Source organism: Raphanus sativus, chromosome 7 (genome assembly GCF_000801105.2).
Source record: "Raphanus sativus cultivar WK10039 chromosome 7, ASM80110v3, whole genome shotgun sequence".
Lineage (NCBI taxonomy): Eukaryota > Viridiplantae > Streptophyta > Magnoliopsida > Brassicales > Brassicaceae > Raphanus > Raphanus sativus.
This window is the reverse complement of record NC_079517.1, coordinates 20,409,921-20,432,357: the sequence shown is the minus strand read 5'-3', so window position 1 is coordinate 20,432,357 and position 22,437 is coordinate 20,409,921. Positions and strand designations below refer to the sequence as shown.

Below are 22,437 nucleotides of genomic sequence, written 5' to 3'. Positions count from 1 at the left end.
AGGACCGGCTCTGGTTATTGGGTTTATACATCAGAACATCACGAGCTTGTATGTGATATCACTAAGCTGACCCAAATTGTCAAATAAAAACCTAAGTGTGTGAATCCAATAAATTAGCCAACCAAAAAATATAAATTTAAATCTCGTTGAAGATCCAAATAATACAAGCCATAGTGAACGAAAAAAAAATGAGTTAGAAGAATTAAGAGCTGCCATGCAGCAAAGAATGTCCCATGCTATATGCTGAGGTGGAGGGTTTAGAAGAGAGAAATATCTTTTATTATTATAAATATGTAGATAAAGATTAAAATGATGAATACAAATAAAAAAATGTAAAAATACAAAAAGAGGTTACTTAACAGAGAGATATACTATTAGATTAAAAAATTAACGAATAAGAACGCTTTGTATCGCCACGTCAACACTAAAAACTTACAGATAGCAGATTTTTTTGGATAGAATAAAAACAAATAACATCTACTTTGTCTTCCAATTCCGCCTCTTGCATTTACGGATATATCATCTACTTTGTTCAATACAAGTTTTTTACATAATATAAAATAAAAAGTAAAGACTGGTGAAACTACATTTTTCATAAATTTTAAAAATTAAATAATTTTTTATAAAACATAAAACTTTATAAAATTGTAGTTTTATTTTCTTTTCTTAATGTAATACTTTTATAAGTAATTTATTAAAATAGTAAAATTACATGTTAAAATAATAAATAAAATAATACATTTAAAATAATATATTTAATTGTAGATGTACATCTATTCATATAAAAGTCGGAGAAAACATATATCTGACTCTAATTGTTTTAGTATTTTTGATTTGTTTAGTTTTTAACGGATATTAATTGTTAATTTTGCTTTACTCTAAAGACTTACATATAGCAGATTTTTTGGATAGAATAAAAACGAATAACGAATCGAATTAAAATTAACAGACAAAATATCCACCTCTAATAGAAATGGTATTCTGCTTACATTTTATATGGTCTTTGTGTCGCCTTAACTTTTTAATACAAACATTTTTTATGTTTATATTACTAACAAAATATCGTTTTGTTTCCCTTTAATGTATCCAAAATTGCGCGGGTAAGGAAACATAAGCCAAAACGGTTCTGCTTCTAGGTCAATTTTTTAAGACTCAACCCGGATCCGCGGTTGAACCGGTAAACTCGGTGATCCAAGATAAATCCGATTTGGATTTTGTTAAAAACCCAATAAAATCCGAAAAAACCGCTATAACTTTGAACCCGGTTACTGGTTGAACCACTAGTTGAACCACTAGATAAATTTTACTTATATTTTTAGTTTTTAAATATGTTTTTAAAATCTATTTTGTATTTTAAAATTTTAATTAAAAGATTAGGTTTTTCAGTTTTATTGTTTTCTACTCTGCTGACATCTGCCGACGCTATATCTCCTTCTTATTTTTTTTTTTGCTTTTTGATTATTTTTCTATTATAAATATTGTTTACTATGTTTTACATGTTAATAGTTTAGTTTTATTACTCAAATTAGACATATAAATATTTGTGAATTTTTAGGTCTTGATTTTTTTATTGTTAGATGTCATAAATAAATCTTAATTTGTTACAAATGTTTTTAAAATAATCTAAACTATCTTGTTATTTTATATGTAAAATAAAAATAAAAATAAAGAAACTAGAGTTGTGTATTTTATAATTTATTTAAAACGTAAAATATATACATATACAAACTATTATTTTTTGTTCTATTAAAAATTACAAAATACTAATTTTAGTCTTAATATATTTAGAATATAGTTAATATATTATTATATTATAATATAAATTTATTTATTAACCTGCGGTTCATCCGTGGTCGACCTGGTGACCCAATGACCCATACAGTCATCTTGTTCAGTATTCGGGTCGGTTTTCAAAACATTTGATCAATTTCATTTCTTTTAAAATTTCATAAAATAAAGGACATTATATAGAAACTCATAAATGATTACATGAGTAGACTTCTAATGACTGCTGCTTCAGGGCTATTTTCATCGACGGATTCGAGAAGTTGAGCCAAACGTTCGCTGAGGTTGTCAACTTCTCTGTTCAAGTTTCGTATGTAGTTGCATGTCTCTTGCAGCACTTTCGAGGCTGAGACCTATGATATAATTAATCAAAAAGTGTCATGACTAATGTATATATATCTACATCCATGCATGTTTTGAATATATTTCCATCTTTTAACTAATGAATATATTCATTAGTGTCATGACTAATGAATATATTTCCATCTTTTAACCCAAAAGAATATATGTTGATCACAAAAAGTGAATATGTTTACTTATAATCTATGTGTGTGATACCTTATCGGAACGACCACGTTGGCCAATCTCCGGCAAAATCTGACGGAGCTTAGTTACAAGGTCGATGATTTGATCATCGGAGATCCGTGGAGCACTTGTAGACTGCCTTGATCTTCTGTTTGACATATTAAACAATGTAGCAAAAAAAAGCCTTAAGTTGTTTGTTTATACTCTGACTGGATTGTAGAATAGTTTAGGAAATTGAGAAATGAGCTGTGGCAAGTAGGTATATAGCTTTTATGGTTTTATAAGGTTTAAAGTTGAAAAGAAAAGACTAAGAAGAAAAAAAAAGAGAGGAGGTATCTATGAGAGTGTGTTGGGGGCTTGAAATATATAGAAACTGAGACTGTGATAAGAGAGATTTAAATAGTCTTTAAGGACCACAAGAGAGAGCAATAAACCTCGACAATGATGTCACGGGGGAAGAAAGCGATAGGTTTGAATGCCACTTTAACCACAAATCTCGAAATCATTTTTTGTTTCTTTTTCTATAGTCACATATTTCTGAGCATTACGTTTTTATTTCGCATCAAGTCGACTATAACGGATCCTAGAACCAAAGACAGTGTCGAAGTCAAGCTTTTCCACTACGTATCATCTCATACTCATTGTGTCACTACAAGAAAACACGCTGATTGTGAGGGAAATACCGAGAGAAAATGAGTTCATCGGAAATTTCTGACCAAATATCGAGGAAATACCGAGGAAACCAAGAAATGTGGTTTCCTCGAAATTTCCTCACTATTTTTTGAGGAAATTTCGAGGAATACCAACTTCCTCGGTAATTTTCGAGGGAATACCGAGGAAACCACGGTCGTCGGAAAAAACCGACGGATATTACTAATATTTCGACGACATCTTGTAGCCGTTAGAGAGCCGTTGGGAGAGCCGTTGGGGATTTTAAAAATTCCGAGGAAATTTCGAGGAAATGTCGGTTTCCCTCGGAATTTCCTCGGAATTTCCTCAGTATGCCGGGAGGATTTCATCTATAAATACAGCCACCCCTCTTCCTCTTCATTCACTCCATTTCTTCTTCTTCTCTCCTAGTCTCACGAATTTGATTCCAAAAAAACATGTCTTCTTCAAATTATTTTCGTTCTTGGATCGATCGACCTCATTTGGATTCGGACACGAGATTGCTTACGGAAGAATACAATCAAGGTATAATCGAGTTCATGAGGGTAGCTCGCCGACAACCGGAAGCAGAAACAGGTAAGTTAAGATGTCCTTGCTCTAATTGTAAAATAGAAAAATTATTAAAGAGTGGGATGTTTGGATTCATCTATTATTGAGTGGGTTTACACGAAGTTACAAAATTTGGTATCATCATGGGGAAACCGATTATGAACTTGGTAGTACTAGCGAACCTCAGCCGGCGGTTAGATTAGAAGAACCAATTAGAGCGGATGTAGATTATGGTGTAGGTACTGAGCAGATGATAAATGATCATTTTAGAGGGGAAGATTTACCCAATGCAGAAGCTATGAGATTTTATGAAATGTTGGATGCTGGAAAGCAACCATTGTACGAAGGTTGCAGAGATGGTCATTCAGCTTTATCATCTGCTATGAGACTGATGGGCATTAAAACAGATTATAACTTGGCTGAAGACTGTGTGGATGCGATAGCTAATTTTGTTAAAGGTATTTTACCTGAGGATAATGTAGCTCCAGGTTCATACTACGAGGTTCAAAAACTCGTAGCTGGGGTTGGTTTATCTTATCAGGTAATAGGTGTATGCAGCGATAACTGCATGATTTATTGGAGGGCGGATGACCAGCGGACTACATGCAAATTTTGTGGGAAGCCTCGTTATATTTATTAAAATATTTTTTTATTTAATTAACAATTTTTTTTTAAAGACCCCAAAGAGGATGGACCCCGTCGTCTGGCAGGAGTTGGGTGTGCATTGGAGTAAGAACGAAGTGAGAGCAACTTCTTCCACCAACTCCACCAACCGCAAGAGCGACCGTAAGGGGAAGGGCATGTACGTCCATAACTTGGGTGCTCAATCTTTAGCCAGTCTGGGGGATCGCTTGGTAAGTTTGTCGGTTTTATTATATTATTTAAGATTCTAATATTTTTTTGTACATTTCTTTTAATTACTATTGTTTGTTTAATTTATGTTTTTTTCAAGGCGGAAGAAAATGAGGGGGAGCCGGTTGATCATCTCCGCCTAATAAAGACGGCGTATACCAACAAGAAGACCGGCGAGATTGATGATGGTGTTGTGAGGGATGTGGTCACCCTCATCGACAGTCAGATGGAACAGGAAGTGTCTCAGCTTTAAACCGAGGATGACGATTCGACGGGATCGACCGGCTTGCCTCGGGTTCGGATCAACCAAATCGTAGAAGCGGTAAGTTCATTTTTTAAAGTTCAATCAATTTTTTATATTATTTAAATTTGACACTTTTTTTTTCAGTCGGTTCCAAAGAAGAAGGGCCGTTTGTTCGGTTTGGCTCGTCGGTCCAACTCGGTTCCGTCTGCTTCTGCACCACCCTCATTTGTTGATCAAGAAGTCCTTCTGAGTCAGATGAGGGACAAAGATGCTCGCATATCTGCGCTGGAGTCCATGGTGGCGAGTCAAGAGGTGGGCTGGGAGGCACAGAGGAAGCTGAACGAGCAAATGATGGCGATGATGAGGAGCATGAACCCGAACGCCATCGTGGACTTCCAGACCATGCCAGACCCGGACTTCCAAAACCCGTAGTTTAATTTCTTTCAAAAACTCTAAATGTTTATTTTGATTTGTATGACTTTGAATTTATATAATATGTTTTAAATTTAAAATTTAATTTTATATTTTCGAATTTAAATTTTAAAAATATTTTTTTTTCAAAAATAATTTTTTTATTAAAAAAAACAATTTTCAAAACATTCCGAGGAACAGCCGTCATCGGTATATACCGAGGGAAGTTTTCCTCGGAAAATTTCGAGGAACCTTTCCCTCGAAATTTTCGAGGAACCTGTCCCTCGAATATTCCGAGGAGCCGAGTTCCTCGAAATTTTTCGGAGGACTCTTCCCTCGGTACCATCCTCGGTATATACCGAAGGAAAGTTCCTCAGTATATATCGACGACCACTTCGACGAATGCCTCTCCTCTAAATCTCCTCGAAATTCTTGTTCCTCGAAATTCCGTCACAAAATTTCGAGGAAATTTCGAGGGAAAATGAAATTTCGAGGAAATTTTTTCGATGGACATTTTCCTCGGTATGTCGTCGGAATAACCGTATTCCGACGACATACCGAGGAAAATGTCCCTCAGTATCAGCGTGTTTTCTTGTAGTGTGTGTCTTGGATGATATACATATATATATATATATATATATATATATATATATATATATATATATATATATATCATTTTCCATATATACATTCTGAAAATTAGTCTTCTATTAGTTGTTATCTTTTTTAAACTGATAACTATATAATACTAATCAAACCCATAATCTGATATATTCAATGGTTATATTATTAAAAGCTACTAATTGTATATGCTTAGAGTATCTACAGTGTATTACTCTGTTTTTTCTCTTAAAATGAGTAATTTCAAATTAAACTAAACTTTATTCCAACTCCACTAAATTTTGGAACAAATAAATTGAGTAATGTATATGATTAGTTTATGTCCGAGTAATTTAGAGCATCTCCAATGTAAGACTCCATTTTTTCCTCTAAAATGGAGTAAAAGTGAATATGAAGTAAAATTGCTTCAACCCTACTTCATTCTTCACTCTATAATAGAGTTATGAACAAAAAAATATAGATTACTCTATTTATGTAGTAAACTTCAAAATGGAGTGAGATATGGAATTGGGTTGGAGCATGTGTTACTCTATATTCATTTTTACTCCATTTTGAAGTAAAAATTGAGTTAGATTGGAGATGCCCTTATGTCTATTCGACTTAAAAATGGAAATGAAAATTGAATTGAAGTTGGAAATGCTTTTAGTCCTTGTTATAAATTTTACACTTAGATATATTAAAAAATATATGAATGTTAGTTGGAGATTGTTAGTTCTTATACTGATGTAGTTTCCTATTTAGGATAAATAAAAAAGTGGGTACTAAAAAGGTTGTAATATTTAAAATTTATTGAATAATCGACGATGGAGTTTTGGAATAGTTAAATAACGAAAAACGAAGAGTTCCCAGAGATGGGGTTGATGAACGTCAAGAGGTTTTAAGATAAGTGTCTCATGTTGATCTAACATTGTGGCCCTTCATCTGCAATGTCACAATAAAGCAAATACCATGTGATGACATGACTTTTCATTTCATTTCATTTAAAATTTTCATAACACTAGAATTCATATTATGGTCTGGCTAATTACTCTCAATCTATAGAACATTTTACCAAATTTGTATCATAGTATTAGAGCTGCGATTTCGGGTATTCGGATCGGTTTTGGGTAAGAACAGTTCGGTTCCGGGTGAATCAGTTAGTTAGAAACTGTATCCAATGAGTACTTGGTTGACTTACGATTCGGATTCGGTTCGGTTCCACCCGATTCCGGATCGGTTTGGATATACAATAAAAATTCCGAAATAATATCTTTTTATTTATTTATCTATTTATATATATATATATATATATATATATATATATATATATATTTTTTTTTTTTAAAGAAGAAATAAATTGAAATCGACTACATACTTGTAATATGTGTGTAATTAAAAACAAATTTGAAAGTATCCCAGTGGTATTGCAAGCGTTGCGTCCCCTTCCAACTCGAGTTCGACACGCACAATATGAAATTATGTGTGTGTTTTACATAGAATCCGGTTTAAAATGGGTATCTGTTCGGTTCCAGATAAAAATCGAGCCCAACCCGATATCCGTGGTTATTTATAAATTATCATCAAATAAATTGACGAATACCAAAACCGTATCAAACTGGTCCATTTTGGGTCGGATCCGGTTCGGGTAACCGGTTCCGGTTAAAAGTTGCAGGCCTACATAGTACTGGGAAGTTCATTCTAAGCCTCTAACTAGTATATTAATTAGCCAACTTGGTTAAGATTTGCGCCTTGCTCGTAATGAACATTATGTATACAAATTATTTTTACATATATTATTTATTTTATGTTGATTTACATATTTACATATATTTGATAATTTAGAATTGAGTAACTATTATGTATTTAACTAAATTGGAGTAGATACATAAATCAAAGCAATTGCAATTTTTATTTACATTTTTTTGGTAAATAAATACAAACAATTATTATTATTTATTTTATATTGTATATAATTAAACTTAAATCATATTAAAATAGTTATATAGACTGTTTCAGTTTGGATATTTATTAGTTGAGAGTTCCTACCTATATGATTTTATTAACATTTGTATATTTGCTATAACAAAAACAATTAATCGAAAAAATTTCAATGAGAGATTTTTAATAGTTTTAGTAATTTATAATCATTTGAAAAAAATTAATGCAGATTTTTAAGTTAAACTAATAAGGTCTCAATACATTTTCAATACAAATTTCTAAATTAACATATTTATACATATTTATATGATATAGTTTAATTTAAATAATATATATTTAATCTAAATATCTATAAAATAGATTTCATATTCATATGATTTTTTGATCATTTGGATCTTTTCATAACCAATAAAAATTAAACAAGGATTGGGGTGTTTTCAATTTCCTATTTGTTGTGCGATCTTATTACTCATCTGGGGTAAGATACGCGCAAGCGCAAAATGAGTGTTAGATGTATAAAAATAATTTTCAAACTATTATTTACTTGTGTTCTTTTACATATTATAAAGTAAAATAAAATAACAAACATATTAAATAACTGAGAGGTCAATAACTATTACATATATAATTAAATTGGTATAAACATATATCATTGTTATTTACTTATAATCATCTTATGGTAAATAAATCCAAACAATCATTTCTATTTATTTTATATGATTATAAATAATTTTAATTATATTAACATAAATGTATAGTAGATTTTAAAATGATTATTTATTAAATAATTTTTCTTATTCATATGGTTTTTTTTTTGTCAACTATTCATATGGTTTTATGATCATTTGTATATTTTTATTATAACTTTCTTAAAATCATGGATAACATAGTTTCAATTTGGAACTTTTAATACTTTTTAGTAATTTATAATCATTTTACAAATTTAATGAAAATTATGAAAGTAAAATATTAAATTCTTAGTGACTGTTCAATATAAATTTTGAAATTTAATATTTAAGAAAATTTTATATGGTAAATAGATTATTTTAAACAAAATTAAATATATATATATATATATATATATATATATATATATATAATCTGAATATCTATTATATAAGATTTTCTACTCATACAGTCTTATGAACATTTTTATCTTGTTATAAAATAAAGAACTAAACTATTGTTCACAAAATTTTCAAAGTTGGAATTTTAACAGTTTTGTTAATTTATAGTTGTTTAAAAATATCAAAAAATAACATATACAAAAAACTAATTTTATTATATGATTAATGCGATTTTTAATTTATTTTAATAATATAAAATTAAACAAATATGAAAGAGGATGTACATATTATTATCAAATTTTTATTATTTAAAATCATTAGTCGTTATATATTTTGGTCAAATTTGGTGATTTTGTATGTTTTTAAAGAAAGAGTGACAAATAATTTTTATGCATTAATAGTTAATTATATAATTAGTTTAATAAAAATATACTACATGTTTAGATAAACCATCTTTTTTAAAAGGATTTTGAAAATTATTATCGTGATGACACATGTCATATTTAAAATTTTTCTCAAATAATATGTAAAAAGTTTTCCTGCATGTAGTACGCTTCAGCCTGAGCTACATCTTTTTTTTTTCCAACTGAAATTTCTGATTAAAAGAACACAAAGTTCACAACTACAAATACACAAACAAAAGATCTCACAATCCAGTCCACAACACTGGCCTTGTTCGATCAAAACTACAACTGCTCATCCACCCAAGCAAAGAAAACAGGGAACAACATTAGAGGAACCGGCTTTCATTAACAAAGAATTCAAAAAGCCAAGGAGGATGCCCGTTAGCCACATACGACTGCAGCCTCCCTTCCCTCGTAACACTTTGAGCAATGATCGCTGCTCCTCTGTTTTCTCCCACAGAGACAGCTTTTAGCTGAAACACATCCATCAAACTCAGCACTCTAGACACCTCTTCCACTTGGAACTTGAAAGCAGGCCATAGAGATGGGTTCTGAACCGCCAAGATGATCTCTTTAAAGTCCCCAGCAATAACAATCTGATTGTAGCGCATACTGGTCATGCTTTCTAGAGCCCACAGGAGAGTGGTGAGCCTGGCTTCATCTCGGTTCCTTACCTCAGAGAAAGCCCGCCGACTGTGAGTGAGAACCACCCCTATGGTTTCTTACGATCCACGCAACTCCTAGAAGATTTTTCTTTTGGTCCCAATCGAAGCCTACATTGCACATGAGCCACCCCTCTTTCGGTGGAGTCCAGCGTTTCTTTGTACAAGTCGCTATCCTATCATCCTCTATCTTAACCTCGTCTTCCACTTGCTGAGCCAAAAACCACTCATTTGACTCTTCTTTTGCCTTAACTATGATCTCTTCTGGATCCCATCTTCTTCCCTTAAAGGTCAAATCATTTATGCTCTTCCAAATGCACCATATAACCCATGGCCACGCCCTCTTATCTTCCTCAAGCCCCGAAGATGAACCTTTCAAGTTCATCAAGTAGCTGAAGTTAGCAAATAAGGGTCCTTCTGTGAAGGCAGAAGCCGGAAAAGAGATTCCTGAGAGAGCCCACGGTTGTCTAGCTGGGTCACATAGGAATAGAGTATGTAGAATCGTCTCTCTCTCCATTCCACATAACTGGCATGTATCATCAATCTTCATGCCTCTTTTAATAATCAAATCAGCCACAGGCAGAGCTTCACTCAAGGCTTTCCATAAGAATGTTCTTATCTTTGGGGCCGTCTTTACTTTCCAGGCCTTCTCTTTAATGGGATTAAGAGAGGGAGATGCGAGCACTTCCGGGAAGATCTCCTTTATTTTCTGATTTCTTGCCAACCAATAGGCAGATTTCACCGTCATGTTCCCACTTCTGTTAAACCTCCAGGTATGGCTATCCTCGTGAGAAATCGACGGTTGATGAGCCAAGATCATCTCAACATCAGCGGCTACAAATGTCTCTTTTAGCACTGCAGTGTTCCACTTCCTGCTCTGGACATCAATCAGTTCCTTCGCCATCAAGTTGACATTGAAGGTTGTGTTCTTTCTCCAAGGAGCTCTCATGCCTAAGACAGGGTCTTCCACCCACTTATCCAACCAAACTCTCGTTTTCGATCCATCCCCCACCACTCGTTTCAGACCTTTTTCTAAGAGTTCTCTTCCATGTAAGATACTACGCCACGCAAATGAAGGTCTAGCTCCTGGTCCCGCTTCAAGAAAGTTAGTATGGGGGAAGTACCTACTTTTTAAGAAAGCTGCCATCAAACAGTTCGGATTGTTCACCAGTTTCCATGCTTGCTTCGCAAGCAAAGCTTGGTTAAAGCATTCTAAATCCCTGAAACCCATACCTCCAAGGGCTTTTGGAAGACAAAGTTTATCCCAAGATGACCCAGTGGATCTTTTTTAAATGAGGTTCTGAGCTCCACCAGTAATTCGACATCAAACTGACGATCTTCTTGATCACTGTCTTCGGAAGTCTAAAAACAGGACATTGAAAATACAGGCAGCGCCGAGGCCGTCGACTTTAAGAGAATATCTTTGCCTCCTTGGGAAAGTTTCTTGATAAACCAACTCTCGAGCCTGCACTGCGTGCGTTCTTTAAGGTAGGACAGCAGCTCCACTTTAGATCCTCAGAAAGCTTCCGGTAGTCCAAGATATTTGCTGGAACCTCCCTTCTTGAAGATGCCAAGAATGTCTTTTATCTTATTTTTCTCCTCTTCAGGTATCAGACTGCCAAAAAAAATCGACGACTTTTGGAAGTTGATGCACTGTCCAGAAGCAGCTCCATAGAAGTCCCATATTCTCTTCAGATTCTTGCATTGTTGGACAGAAGCTTTGCATAGGAACAAGCTATCGTCAGCGAAGAAGAGATGATGGATGGAGGGCCCTGCTTCAGTGAAACTCATTCCCGTAAGTAGATTGTTCCTCTCTGCCATATTCATTAAGTGCAACAACCCTTCAGCACAGAGCACAAATAGGAAGGGTGACAAAGGATCACCCTGACGGATGCCTCTAGTCGGTGAAATGATGCCAAAGGGTTGGTCATTTATGAGAACTGAAAAGGAGATAGAGGTAACACACATCATCACTCAACTTATCCAAATATCTTCAAACCCCATAACCTGCATTAGTTCTTCCAAATATCCCCATTCAACACGGTCATAGGCCTTTGAAAGATCTGTTTTGACAGCTAAGAAGTCCGACGCCACCACAGGATGCGATTTGAGGGCATGGACAGCCTCGTGTGCAATCACTATGTTGTCTTGGATTAGACGATCACTGACAAAGGCAGACTGATTGACCGATACCAGGTCACTAAGAAATGGTTGGAGCCTCTTGACTAGGATCTTCGAAACTGTCTTATACAGGACCGAGCAGAGACTAATAAGCCTAAGGTCCGACATGATCTCAGGGTTTGGTATCTTGGGAATGAGACAGAGGAAGGTGAAGTTCCAATCATCAGGAATGGAGCCTTTCCGATAAACTTCTTGGATCTCAGCTGTCACAGAATCCCCTATCACCGCCCAAAACTTTTGGAAAAACAGTCCAGTCATGCCATCAAGACCTGGAGCACTCTCCGGACAGATGGAAAAAATAGCTTCTCTTACTTCTTCCTTCGTGATAGGACTAGTAAGGCATCGATTCATCATAGGCGTAACTTTTGGCCTCATGCTCTGAAGAACAGGTTTGTAAGAAGGAGGGTTGGAGGAGGTAAAGAGCTCCGAGAAATACTCAATGGCAACTTCCGCTTTAGCTGCATCAGACCACTGATCCTGTCCGTTTTTGTCTTTCAACTTGACGAGGAGGTTCCTTGATCTGTTTGCTTTGACCGATAGGTGGAAGAATTTAGAATTCCTGTCACCATGCCTAAGCCATTTTTCTCGACTCTTTTGCCTCCATAATAATTCTTCTTCCTTGTACGCCAACATCAGTTCCTTCTTAATATTCTCAATCACAAACCAACATAGATAAGGCTTGGATTGAAACCACTCCAGTCTCTCTTGCAGTAAGCTAATTTTATCTTTCGCGTTAAAACGCCTCTTTCATTTCCAATTGCTCAAAACTCGTCTGCATTTGCGAATTTTCACCCCAACCGATTCAGAGCCTCTGTTTCTTCCCCACAGTTGCTCCACTTCTTTAACTGCATCAGGGTGATGAAGCATTCGCCTATCAAACCGAAACTGACCTCTATGTACATCAGGAGATGCTCTCAGGTTGACCCAAACAGGCCTATGACCCGATCCCCTTTTATCCATAAAGGTTTGGTTAGAGTTAGGGAAGCTTGCGAACCACGCTTTGTTGCCAAAACAGCGATCCAGGCAGCACTGAATGTGTTTTTTCCATCTGGTTCCGCTCCACGTAAATCTGTTGCCTTTACCACTAAACTCTTCCATCTTACAAAAGCTTAGCATCTCAGCAAAGGGTCTGAACGACGCTTCCGGTCTTTTCGGTCCACCTATCTTCTCATCATTATTAAGGATTTCGTTGAAGTCCCCAACAATACTCCAAGGCTCCATTCTCCACATCCCTAATCTCATAAGGCGTTCCCAAACAACACTCTTGCCATCATAGGCAGGCTCTCCATAAACGTAAGACAGAAAGAAGGATGCATCTCCAAAATTGACGAAGCAATCAATGATGTTTTTATCCAAACTTTTAATAGAAAGGTTGACAGATTTCTTCCACAAAATTGCTAATCCTCCACTGTATCCAATCGGATTGACAGTGTGGACTCGCTCATAGCCCAAGCAAACTTGCAAATCAAATACAATATTCCGACATTTTTTTGTTTCCATGAGAAATAAAATCTCCGGGAAGTGGTATTGACGCAGTTCCCGCAGCCGTTGAATTGTCAAACCTTGAGTCCGCCCCAAGCCTTGACAATTCCAACTAAGAAAGCTCATTGATCTTGGGGCAATCCCTCATGTGGGATCGCCTTAAAGCAAGTGCCTTGTTGGTTGGTGTGGCCTCCTCTGCTTCCATCGTGCACTTCCTCTTCTTGCACCCCATCGCCTCCTTTCCTTCTCTATGTTCAGCCTGCAAGTCCTCAGGTACCTCTCTCATCGCTCTAGCTTTCTGCTGACGAGTCGATTTTGGTGGACGTCTTCTCACTGGAGGTCTTTTCTTAACAATCCCGGAAGAACAAGGAGCAAAATTTGGTGAGAATTTTGCAGCCTTGAACACCGTTGGACAGTTGGAAGAGAAAGAACCCTAAGTGTCAAGGTTCTGGTCCCCATTTCCAAGTAAAAGCATCGGTGGAGAAGAGCGGCTAGCTAGGCGAGCATGAGCTTTAAATGACGCAGACAACAGCTTGTCCGGTTACTTTGAACTCTGTAAGATTCACTCTCACTGTTATTGTCTTCATATCCAAAGACCAATCCTTTGGCTCTGTTTAGATCCGTAGTGAATCTTGGAGGAGCCTCAAGCCTTAGCGCGATCCTTTACAAGTTTGGATCATTTTCAGCAGCTTTAACTAATTGTTGAATCTTGTCTATCTTGATCCCCCTACTTTCGCCACTCTCAGCTAACAGATACCTCCTCATTTCCTCAAGGACCTCTTTTGCTATTTTCCATCTTCCCGTGGCATGGTCTAGACCCACGTGTTCCTCCTCCAGGACTCCAAACAGAGCATCGTCCTCCAAAATGACATTTTTCTTCCTCTCTAAGTCAGCGCTTACCCTCTCTCTACGGACTCTTGACTCCTCCTGTCTCTTCCTGACAGTCAGCAGACAAAAATCCTTCTCATGATTCAGCCTCTGGCACGTGTAGCAGCGCTTCTGAACTTTCTCGTAGCTAAATCTCACCACCGATGATTTGCCCTTCGAGGTCACAACCCTAGAAGTTTTAAGAGGGTTTGCAACATTGTATTTCACTAAGACCCTAATGAAATCCTGAGTAATAGGCTTCGACGGGTCAAAAACCACCAGCTTTGTCTCCCCAACCAGGTCTCCTAACGCAGTTAAAGCCTCCATGGTGTAGAAGTTAACTGGAATGTCACGGATCTGGACCCAGAGGGGGATATACTGCAGGTAGTCGTCAGGTGGATTTTCAACCCATCTCTCCACCACTCTCACCCAGTCTTCAAACGTCTGGACTCCTTTCTCTAGAATGTCCAAGAGGTCGTGTTCATTATTGAAAATGAACTGGAACCACTCCTGAGATAAAGCCACTCCACGGACTTTGCCTTCTTTCTGCCATTTCCTCGGCATTCTTATGATGAGGTATGACATCTTTTGTCGGTCAGGGTTTAAGATTCTACCTATGAGGCTGAGTTTGTTCTCCTCCGCCGAACTGAAACCAGGGAGCTCCGGCATGGCAAAAGAAACTTCTTCTTCGTCAAGTGATAGAGCCATTAAGGTTTTATCCATTGCAAGAGACATGATTTTAATGCTTGGTAACCATTGAGATATTCAGTAACTCCTCACCCACCTTCTTCCCTTATCTTCAATGAAGGATGAACAGGAAGAAAAAACAGGTAACATTTGAAAAAAGTAGGTTTTCAGTATTCCAAAACCCAATGAAAGGTTGACAATTTCTCCCAAAAGCATGTTTAGACAGCTAATCGCAGATAACAAAGTGACAGCGCTTTATTATCCAATGTATAATCCCCTGAACCCACAAAGGGGTCACTCTTTTGAGAAAATATTATCTCTCTACTTTTTCACTCCAACTCAGTAAAAAACTCTTTCCTGAGCTGCATCTTCTCTTCAGGTTTTCTAGCTAATATCGTTGTTATTCTCGCTATGGATGCTTACAAGCTGAATTTTCTGAGAGTAAATATTTGTCCTTTGCCACATTTTTAATTTTTTATACCATGAGACCATTTTCACATACATATCGAAATTCTCTAACCGCATATTATAACATCTCAACTTTATTTTAAAAAAGATATTTACATTTTTTATCAAATAAATAAATAAATCAACCACATCGATTCTCAATTAATCCAGCTCTCTTGCCATTGCATTCTTTTGGAGATATAAGATCCCATTTATGTTTCCAATGTGTATTTTTTTTTATCTCCAAAACTATTTCTCTAGATAATGGTACAGATAATAGTTAATCTCTACAAAATTTAATATACTCCGTCAAAGATAATGTTTTATTTTCCAGGAACCTTTAAGGAATTGAGTCTTCCTTAGAGCAGCCGCAACGGAGGCTCACAACGAATCATTAGCGATTAATCATAAGTGTATTAGATTAGAATAATATTATTATAGGCAAATGCTCTAAGGATCAGTCTTTAAATAAGGAATTTAAAGATTCAATCCTTAGCCGTGTGGCGATTTGTCATTGAGTGGGTCTAAACATGTGTTTCATTTGAAAAAAATAGATTTCATTCTCTACTGAAGCCGAGAAAAAAAAAATTTGCTCTCGACGAAAAAAAAAATAGATCTCATTCTCAGAATTATCTTCACGATACGCGTATACATGAACAATTGAAAAATGATTTAGCTGAAAATATTTGGAACAAATTTAGTGATGAAGATTAATAATTACTATATCTTTATATTTAATTATGCAATAAATAAAAGTTTAAATTTCACATATTTAATAAAAATTAAATTTCACTTTAAAAAATATTATTTTTATTCCTAAGAACTCTTAATTGGGGAACACCATTGGACCATATTAATCATTCAGGTTGTAGATCTATTTTAATATCATAATAAGTTAGATGAACTTCCAAATTAAAACCAATTGAGGTAAGTACAGTTAAACACTTTTCTTATAGATTCCCTATATTTCATAGTATATGATGTTTTAGATTAGTGCCCAAATTTAAAAAATCATTTTCTAGAAATCAATTTTAAAAATATAATTTTAAAATCGTTCAACTTATTGGTTAAATAATTTCCAATAAAATTTAAGTTAATCTTAAAATATCAAAATATTGTATAGCTTTTTTAAAAAATATAGACATTCTAAAATGTCATATAATTTGAAACGGAAAAATTATTATTTAAATCTCATTTATATTTCCATTGTAAGATCTTTTATCTGTTACATTCTTTCGGTTGCCGGCGAAACTGATTATGGGGAAGAACTCATGGTAGCCTGCATTAAATTTATAGAACAAGTAGGATATAGAGAAACATGTTAATCCTGCCTTTTCAAACTTGAATATTTTTAGACGGAGGCACCAAAGTATGTGACGCTCATGTGAAACATTCATTGCTGCTAAGCCATATATAGTAGTTTCAGTTCACATTAAGAATATTGTGTATTGATATTTTAAGAAAATAAATAGATATTAAAAAAATTATCGAATATATAAAACAAAAATCAACTTTAAAAAAGGCGCGACGATCAAGTTAATTGCAGAAAAAGACATCTCGGTTGTTTTTTTTTTAAATATGCTTAAAGAAAATCAGCTCAACTAACCAACTGATCAACAAAACCGTTAACTAAACTTGACTTATATTGAAGTCATATACATTTTATTTTTAGTATTAATATCAAACCAATTGTTTTCAGCTTTCGTACACTACACTTAACGTTTGACCAAAATAGTTATATATGTAACTAAAGTCTGATTTTGAAGTTATAATAGCTGTTTATATATAATGTATCATTCATATAAATTTTAAGAATTGAGATGGATTGGTCCATTATTGGTTTTGGTTGTGTATTAATAAAAAATCTCATAACAATCGACTATGACACGTGTTACATCCATGTCTCGTGCTACATGCTGCCTTCGGGGTCCATAAATCAAACTTTAGATCTCTTGTTCTCCAATAACATTATCAATAAGAATCCGACAGGTATGCAACACGAAAATATGATTATTTTAGTGGACATATTATATCGTTTTTTGGAAAATAAATATCCCTAATTCTTTTTTTTTGTAGACCAAATATCCCTAATTCTCTTATAAAATATTTAATTTATATAACCACGCAAGTGGCTGAGTGGTAACGACCGAATTACAAAGTCCACCATTCAAGGGGACAAGAGTTCGAATGTCGGCCATATCGAATGTCACGCGTGGCTACGGAATGCTTTACGCCCTCCCTAAGTTGAGTTAAGCCTAGTGTAGGTATCATCGCGTCCCTTGGATAATGGGTATTAGTGCTGGCTGGTTCCGGGCCAGGGGGATTAGTCGGTTGAGTTAAGCGCGGCGTAGGTGCCATCGCATCCACCTTCGAACCTCCTGTTAAAAAAAAATATATTTAATTTATATGGCTTATACAATACCTCATCTACTTCACAAAAATAGCACTCTAAGATTTTGTTTCAAAAGAATGTTATTCTACATTTCTAATATTATATATCTTACACATTTTTTGCATTAAAAACAATATGTCTTATTTGAATTATTTTCATTTAATTAGTTATATATTAAATAAAGGTATACTAGTATATTTTACAAATTTTAAACCACATAAAATGTGTCAAAGTAACACTTTTTGAAATGGATAGAATATATTTATACATTATTTTTCAGTGACATGTTTAATAATAAGACTTGCTAAGACATTAATCGTAATTTACAACAAAATAAATGTTATTTATTAAAAGCACTTCACACTTAGAATTATGTAAAGTTCTAACTATCTTCGAGTTTGTTATATAGCCAAAATTTTCATTTACTCTGAACTGATATCATCTGACAAGAAATTCGCATTGATAAGAGAATGACATGCCCATCATACACTTATAAGTCACTTAAAATCTTGCTACCACATAAATGAAACGAAAACTTTATTTATATTATTTTCTTAAAATAATACACATACTTTTTTCATCAATAATGCACTTAATTGAAGAGATGTGAACATAACTTATATACAAGATTAAGTGCGTTTGCGTGTGTGTTTTAAATATACAAGATTATTAGAGAACTTGACCATTCTAATAAATTGCAAAGGGAGATTTTACATGTTAGTCCATGTGGGTTCGGGTACTAAATGTTTGGTCTCATTGGCCCCACGATGTTTTTATGTCTAGATTTCTCGCAATTGATTTCACATCTTCAAAAAACATGCATGTTGTGACTAGTAAAAACGACTAATCATGTGGAAATGAACCAATATTTAAATTAGTAACATGTGAACACTCATCAGATAAAGTTACTTTTGAAAATAAAGTTGGGGATGTATTTTTCAATGAATAGCAAAAACACTATATAGTACGGATATGTGCATTAATAACACCAATCATATTGTCGCAGTGAAAAAAATAACATTGAAAAAGTCGTCAAAACGCATCTTCTATTCTACGCTCTAACTTCTAAGATCCGGATTATTCAATTATGCTGATGTTTGTTCATTTCGGAATGTAGATCAAACATTATATTAACATTGTTATCATAAATGTGATGCACCATGTTTTTCTTAGCATCAGAGATCCTGATTTCATTAAAATGTTCAACTAATTTCACGGATGAGTATATCCGTTTAAACGTAATGTGTGCACATGTAAAAAGTATACTTATGGAGTGTTATCACAATGACAGTTAAGGAGACAGTGATACATCTATATCCATCTATTCATGCAGCCGTCACACCTTCGATCATGATTGGGGAGACATCATCTCTAGCTAGGTGATCCAACTTTCTTTCTAACTACAATTTGCTTACGGTAAATATCTTTAAAAGGGACTAGATGATGATAAACTTCTCTAGAATAGTATTCACACTAACTAGACATTAAACAAGTCTACACAAATTAATACTGTATATATAGAAGGGAAGACACATGTTTGTTGATCATGAGATAAACCGGTTGAGAGTTGTTATTCATTCTGTTAGGTGCTGCACTTTACAACTGTTCTTCGGATTTGGGAGGTTGAGAATCGCAGAGATTTGCTTTGTATTGGTTCTGATCCTTCTTTGAGCGACGATGTAGCCGAGGAAATCGCCGGACATAACGCCAAAAGTACACTTTTCTGAATTCGGTTTCATACCATACTCGCTCAATGTGCGGAAGAACTCTTTCAAGTGACCGAGATGGTTGTTGGCAATCAAAGACTTGACCATCATATCATCCATATATACTTCCATCGTTACCCCGAGTTTCTCGGTAAACATCTTGTTGACCAATCTTTAATACATTTCTCCACTGTTTTAAAGCCGAATGGCATGACTTTGTTGCAGTATGTTCCTGAAGACTCCCGATTTTCTGGGTGCATCATGATCTGATTGTAGCATAAGAAAGCATCCATGAAAGTTAACAGCTCGTTGCCGGCTGTTGAATCCACAAGGAAAGCTGTCTATCAGACATGGTTTATTGAAGTTAGTGAAATCGACGCCGACACGCTTGCTGTTTTTCTTCTTGGTGACTATTGGGATGACAAGCCACTCTGTATATCAGACCTCAATAATCGACCCTGTGCCGAGCAATCGATCGACCTTACCGTTAACTGTCTTAGATCTCTCTGAACTCATTTTCCTTCTTTTCTACCTGATTGGATTGAAGGTCGTGTCGATATTGAGCTCACTACAAGAAAACACGAATGTAATGACGACCGTTTTCTTCGTTAATTCGTCGTAAAAGAGTGTTTACGACGAATTACCGAGAAAACGCGTTTCGTCGTTAACCATTTGTCGTAACGCATATTTCGTCGCCAATTCATCGTAAGATTACGAGGGACCCATTTCATCGTAAAGTCAAGGTTAAAGTTTCATCGTAAAGAAGACGTGGATTCCACGTAAAGCAGACGCTTACTTTCCATGTAAAGAACACGTAAATATCCCTCGTAAAATACGCGTAAATATTTCACGTAAAAAACACGTAAGTTTCCTCGTAAACTCGACGTGTATATTCCTCGTAAAGTTGATGTAAATATTCCTCGTAAAGTAGACGTAAATTTTCGTCGTAAATTACACGTAAAGCGGATCACGTAAATTCGACGTAAACGATTGCTCGTTAAGACATCATAATACTTCCTCGTTAAAATGTTGTGAATTAGCTACGAATTTGCTTCATTTTGTATAACCGAATTTATTTTTAAATTTATTTATAAATTTTATTTTATTTCAAAAAATAGAAATTTAAATAATTAATTAATGCGAAAATATTTTATATAAATAATAAAAGTTTGGAATTTATGTAAAGGGTTTCTGTGAATCGTCTCCCGGTAGAGGTCTTCACTCCTCATCTGTACTGCTTACTCTTCCTCCTGTGTACGGGAAGGCTCGGGAACATGATTCTATCGTCGCATCTCTGCCAACAACCCCTCATATCGCGCATTTCCAGAAGATATAACTTTCAGAAACCCCTCCACTCCACCCATACGAGCTTGGAACTCAGAACGCGTCGACGCCAACTCAGAACACATCGACGCCAACTCAGACTGCGTCGAGTCCAACTCAGAACGCAGCTCAGTGACTTCATTGGCTCGTCTCTGACCATAAGACGATGTCGCTCTTGGGACATCGTTGACGGAACCAATTCCAACGTACGTCCCTTTTTCTTAGGGACAACCTATAAAAAAAATTAAAGTTTAATGTTAATAATTAAAAATAGGTAGATTAAAAATTAAAAAAAAAAAATTTACCTCTTCGTAAATCTGATCCATTTCTTGAGTGGATAATGTGACCGGTATTCCATCGGGATATTGCTGGGTCAGCTGGGTTTGGCGGTCTTCAATCCGAGCAACCACATCGTTGTAGATTTTCTCGGACCTCGGATCCACAAATTCCCCCGCCTTGTTCTTGTGGGTCCTCTCGTGAAGCTCTTTAAGAGACGGGAGTTGTCCCGTCTCTTTGGCCTGAAAAACATTTAAAAATAGTTAGAATCAATATACATATATAAACATATTAATTATTAAAATATTTAATATGAAAAAAATTATTTAATTACCATTTCCAAGTGGATAAGGGCATGGGGTTTTTGACCCGTACAGTGAAGCATCGGACTGTTGCCGTGCTCTCCTTTGGTAAGACGAGAGGCGGAGCAAGCGTTGGAGACCGCAATGGATGATGGCAGCTTCCAGTAACGAATGAGGCAGTCCCACACATCCGTGGCGAGCTCAGCGGGTTTCCCGTCCTCGTAACCCTTGTAAATCCAATCCTCCTTCCAGTTGCCTACGGTGTCCAACAACCGCTTCTTCGCCTTTCCGATGAACGCCGCCTTTACGTCCTCGTGAACCCCGATGGACCAATGATAATTTGCTGTAACACAAAAAAATAAGTTAATAATTAGTTAAAAAATATTAATCAAATAAAATTTAATAATAAAAATTAAACATATAATAATTAATTAATAAAAACTTACAGCAAACATCTTGAAGCACGTGTTTCTAACATGGTGCAGCGTCTTAGACCAGTTCGAATGAGGCTCGGAGAAGTAGCCTTTGATGATATCGGATACGCTCCCCGCGACAGAATTGTCGATCCCAAACCTGAAAAAAACAAAGTTAAAGTATTAAAATTATTTATTATTTTTAAAAATAATTAAATTATAAAAAAAAATTTACGTACCACAGAGTTACCTCCGTAGGTCAGGGTCTAAAACTGGTAAACCGGCTCGACCTGGTTGAGCGAGAAGATCCTCAACCATGTACCTAGCAACCGGAGCGTTCGGCAGCACCCTCAACTCGGGATGAACGTATCCGGGTGCCACCAGAGGAGGCACGTCATCTGGAACATGCTGAGGTGCAGCAGGTGGCGGTGGTTCACCAAATGGAGGAACTGGTGGTGGCTGAGACTGAGACTCTGGGACAATCTCCGGCATGGAAGAACCTGGAGCTGAAGAAGATGATCCAGCCGCATGATCACCAAACAACTGACTGTAATGGGAGGTTTTCTTCTTGTTCTTTCTAACCATCTGAAAAAAAAATTCAGATGGTTAAAAAAACAAGAAGAAAGTCACAAATTTAATATTTTAAAAATTAATC

The 22,437-nt window shown here is 35.5% G+C and overlaps 2 protein-coding genes across 2 annotated transcripts; both read right to left on the bottom strand.

The window, feature by feature from the left end:
- Nucleotides 1-1,907: 1,907 nt before the first annotated feature.
- Nucleotides 1,908-2,685, bottom strand: LOC108816129 (transcription factor PRE1). Its single transcript, XM_018588700.2, has 2 exons — nucleotides 2,344-2,685; nucleotides 1,908-2,138 (listed from the first exon to the last, which is right to left on the bottom strand). The coding sequence occupies exons 1-2, from the start codon at nucleotides 2,467-2,469 to the stop codon at nucleotides 1,986-1,988; spliced, it is 279 nt and encodes a 92-aa protein (XP_018444202.2). The 5' UTR covers nucleotides 2,470-2,685; the 3' UTR covers nucleotides 1,908-1,985.
- A 10,796-nt stretch (nucleotides 2,686-13,481) lies between these two features.
- On the bottom strand, nucleotides 13,482-14,971 carry LOC108815675 (uncharacterized). The gene is made up of 3 exons (XM_056991421.1): nucleotides 14,127-14,971; nucleotides 13,922-14,030; nucleotides 13,482-13,802 (listed from the first exon to the last, which is right to left on the bottom strand). Exons 1-3 carry the CDS (start codon nucleotides 14,969-14,971, stop codon nucleotides 13,482-13,484), a joined length of 1,275 nt encoding a protein of 424 aa, XP_056847401.1.
- Between the last annotated feature and the right edge of the window lie 7,466 nt (nucleotides 14,972-22,437).

Excerpts from the sequence above, each read along its gene's own strand:
- LOC108816129 (XM_018588700.2), bottom strand. The coding sequence starts at position 2,469 with ATGTCAAACAGAAGATCAAGGCAGTCTACAAGTGCTCCACGGATCTCC. Across the intron at positions 2,139-2,343 it reads AACGTGGTCGTTCCGATAAG|GTCTCAGCCTCGAAAGTGCT; the intron begins GTATCACACACA and ends ATTATATCATAG.
- LOC108815675 (XM_056991421.1), bottom strand. The coding sequence starts at position 14,971 with ATGTCTCTTGCAATGGATAAAACCTTAATGGCTCTATCACTTGACGAA. Across the intron at positions 14,031-14,126 it reads GTCCTTGAGGAAATGAGGAG|GATCGCGCTAAGGCTTGAGG; the intron begins GTATCTGTTAGC and ends AAACTTGTAAAG. Across the intron at positions 13,803-13,921 it reads GTGAGAGTGAATCTTACAGA|GGTTCTTTCTCTTCCAACTG; the intron begins GTTCAAAGTAAC and ends CTTGACACTTAG.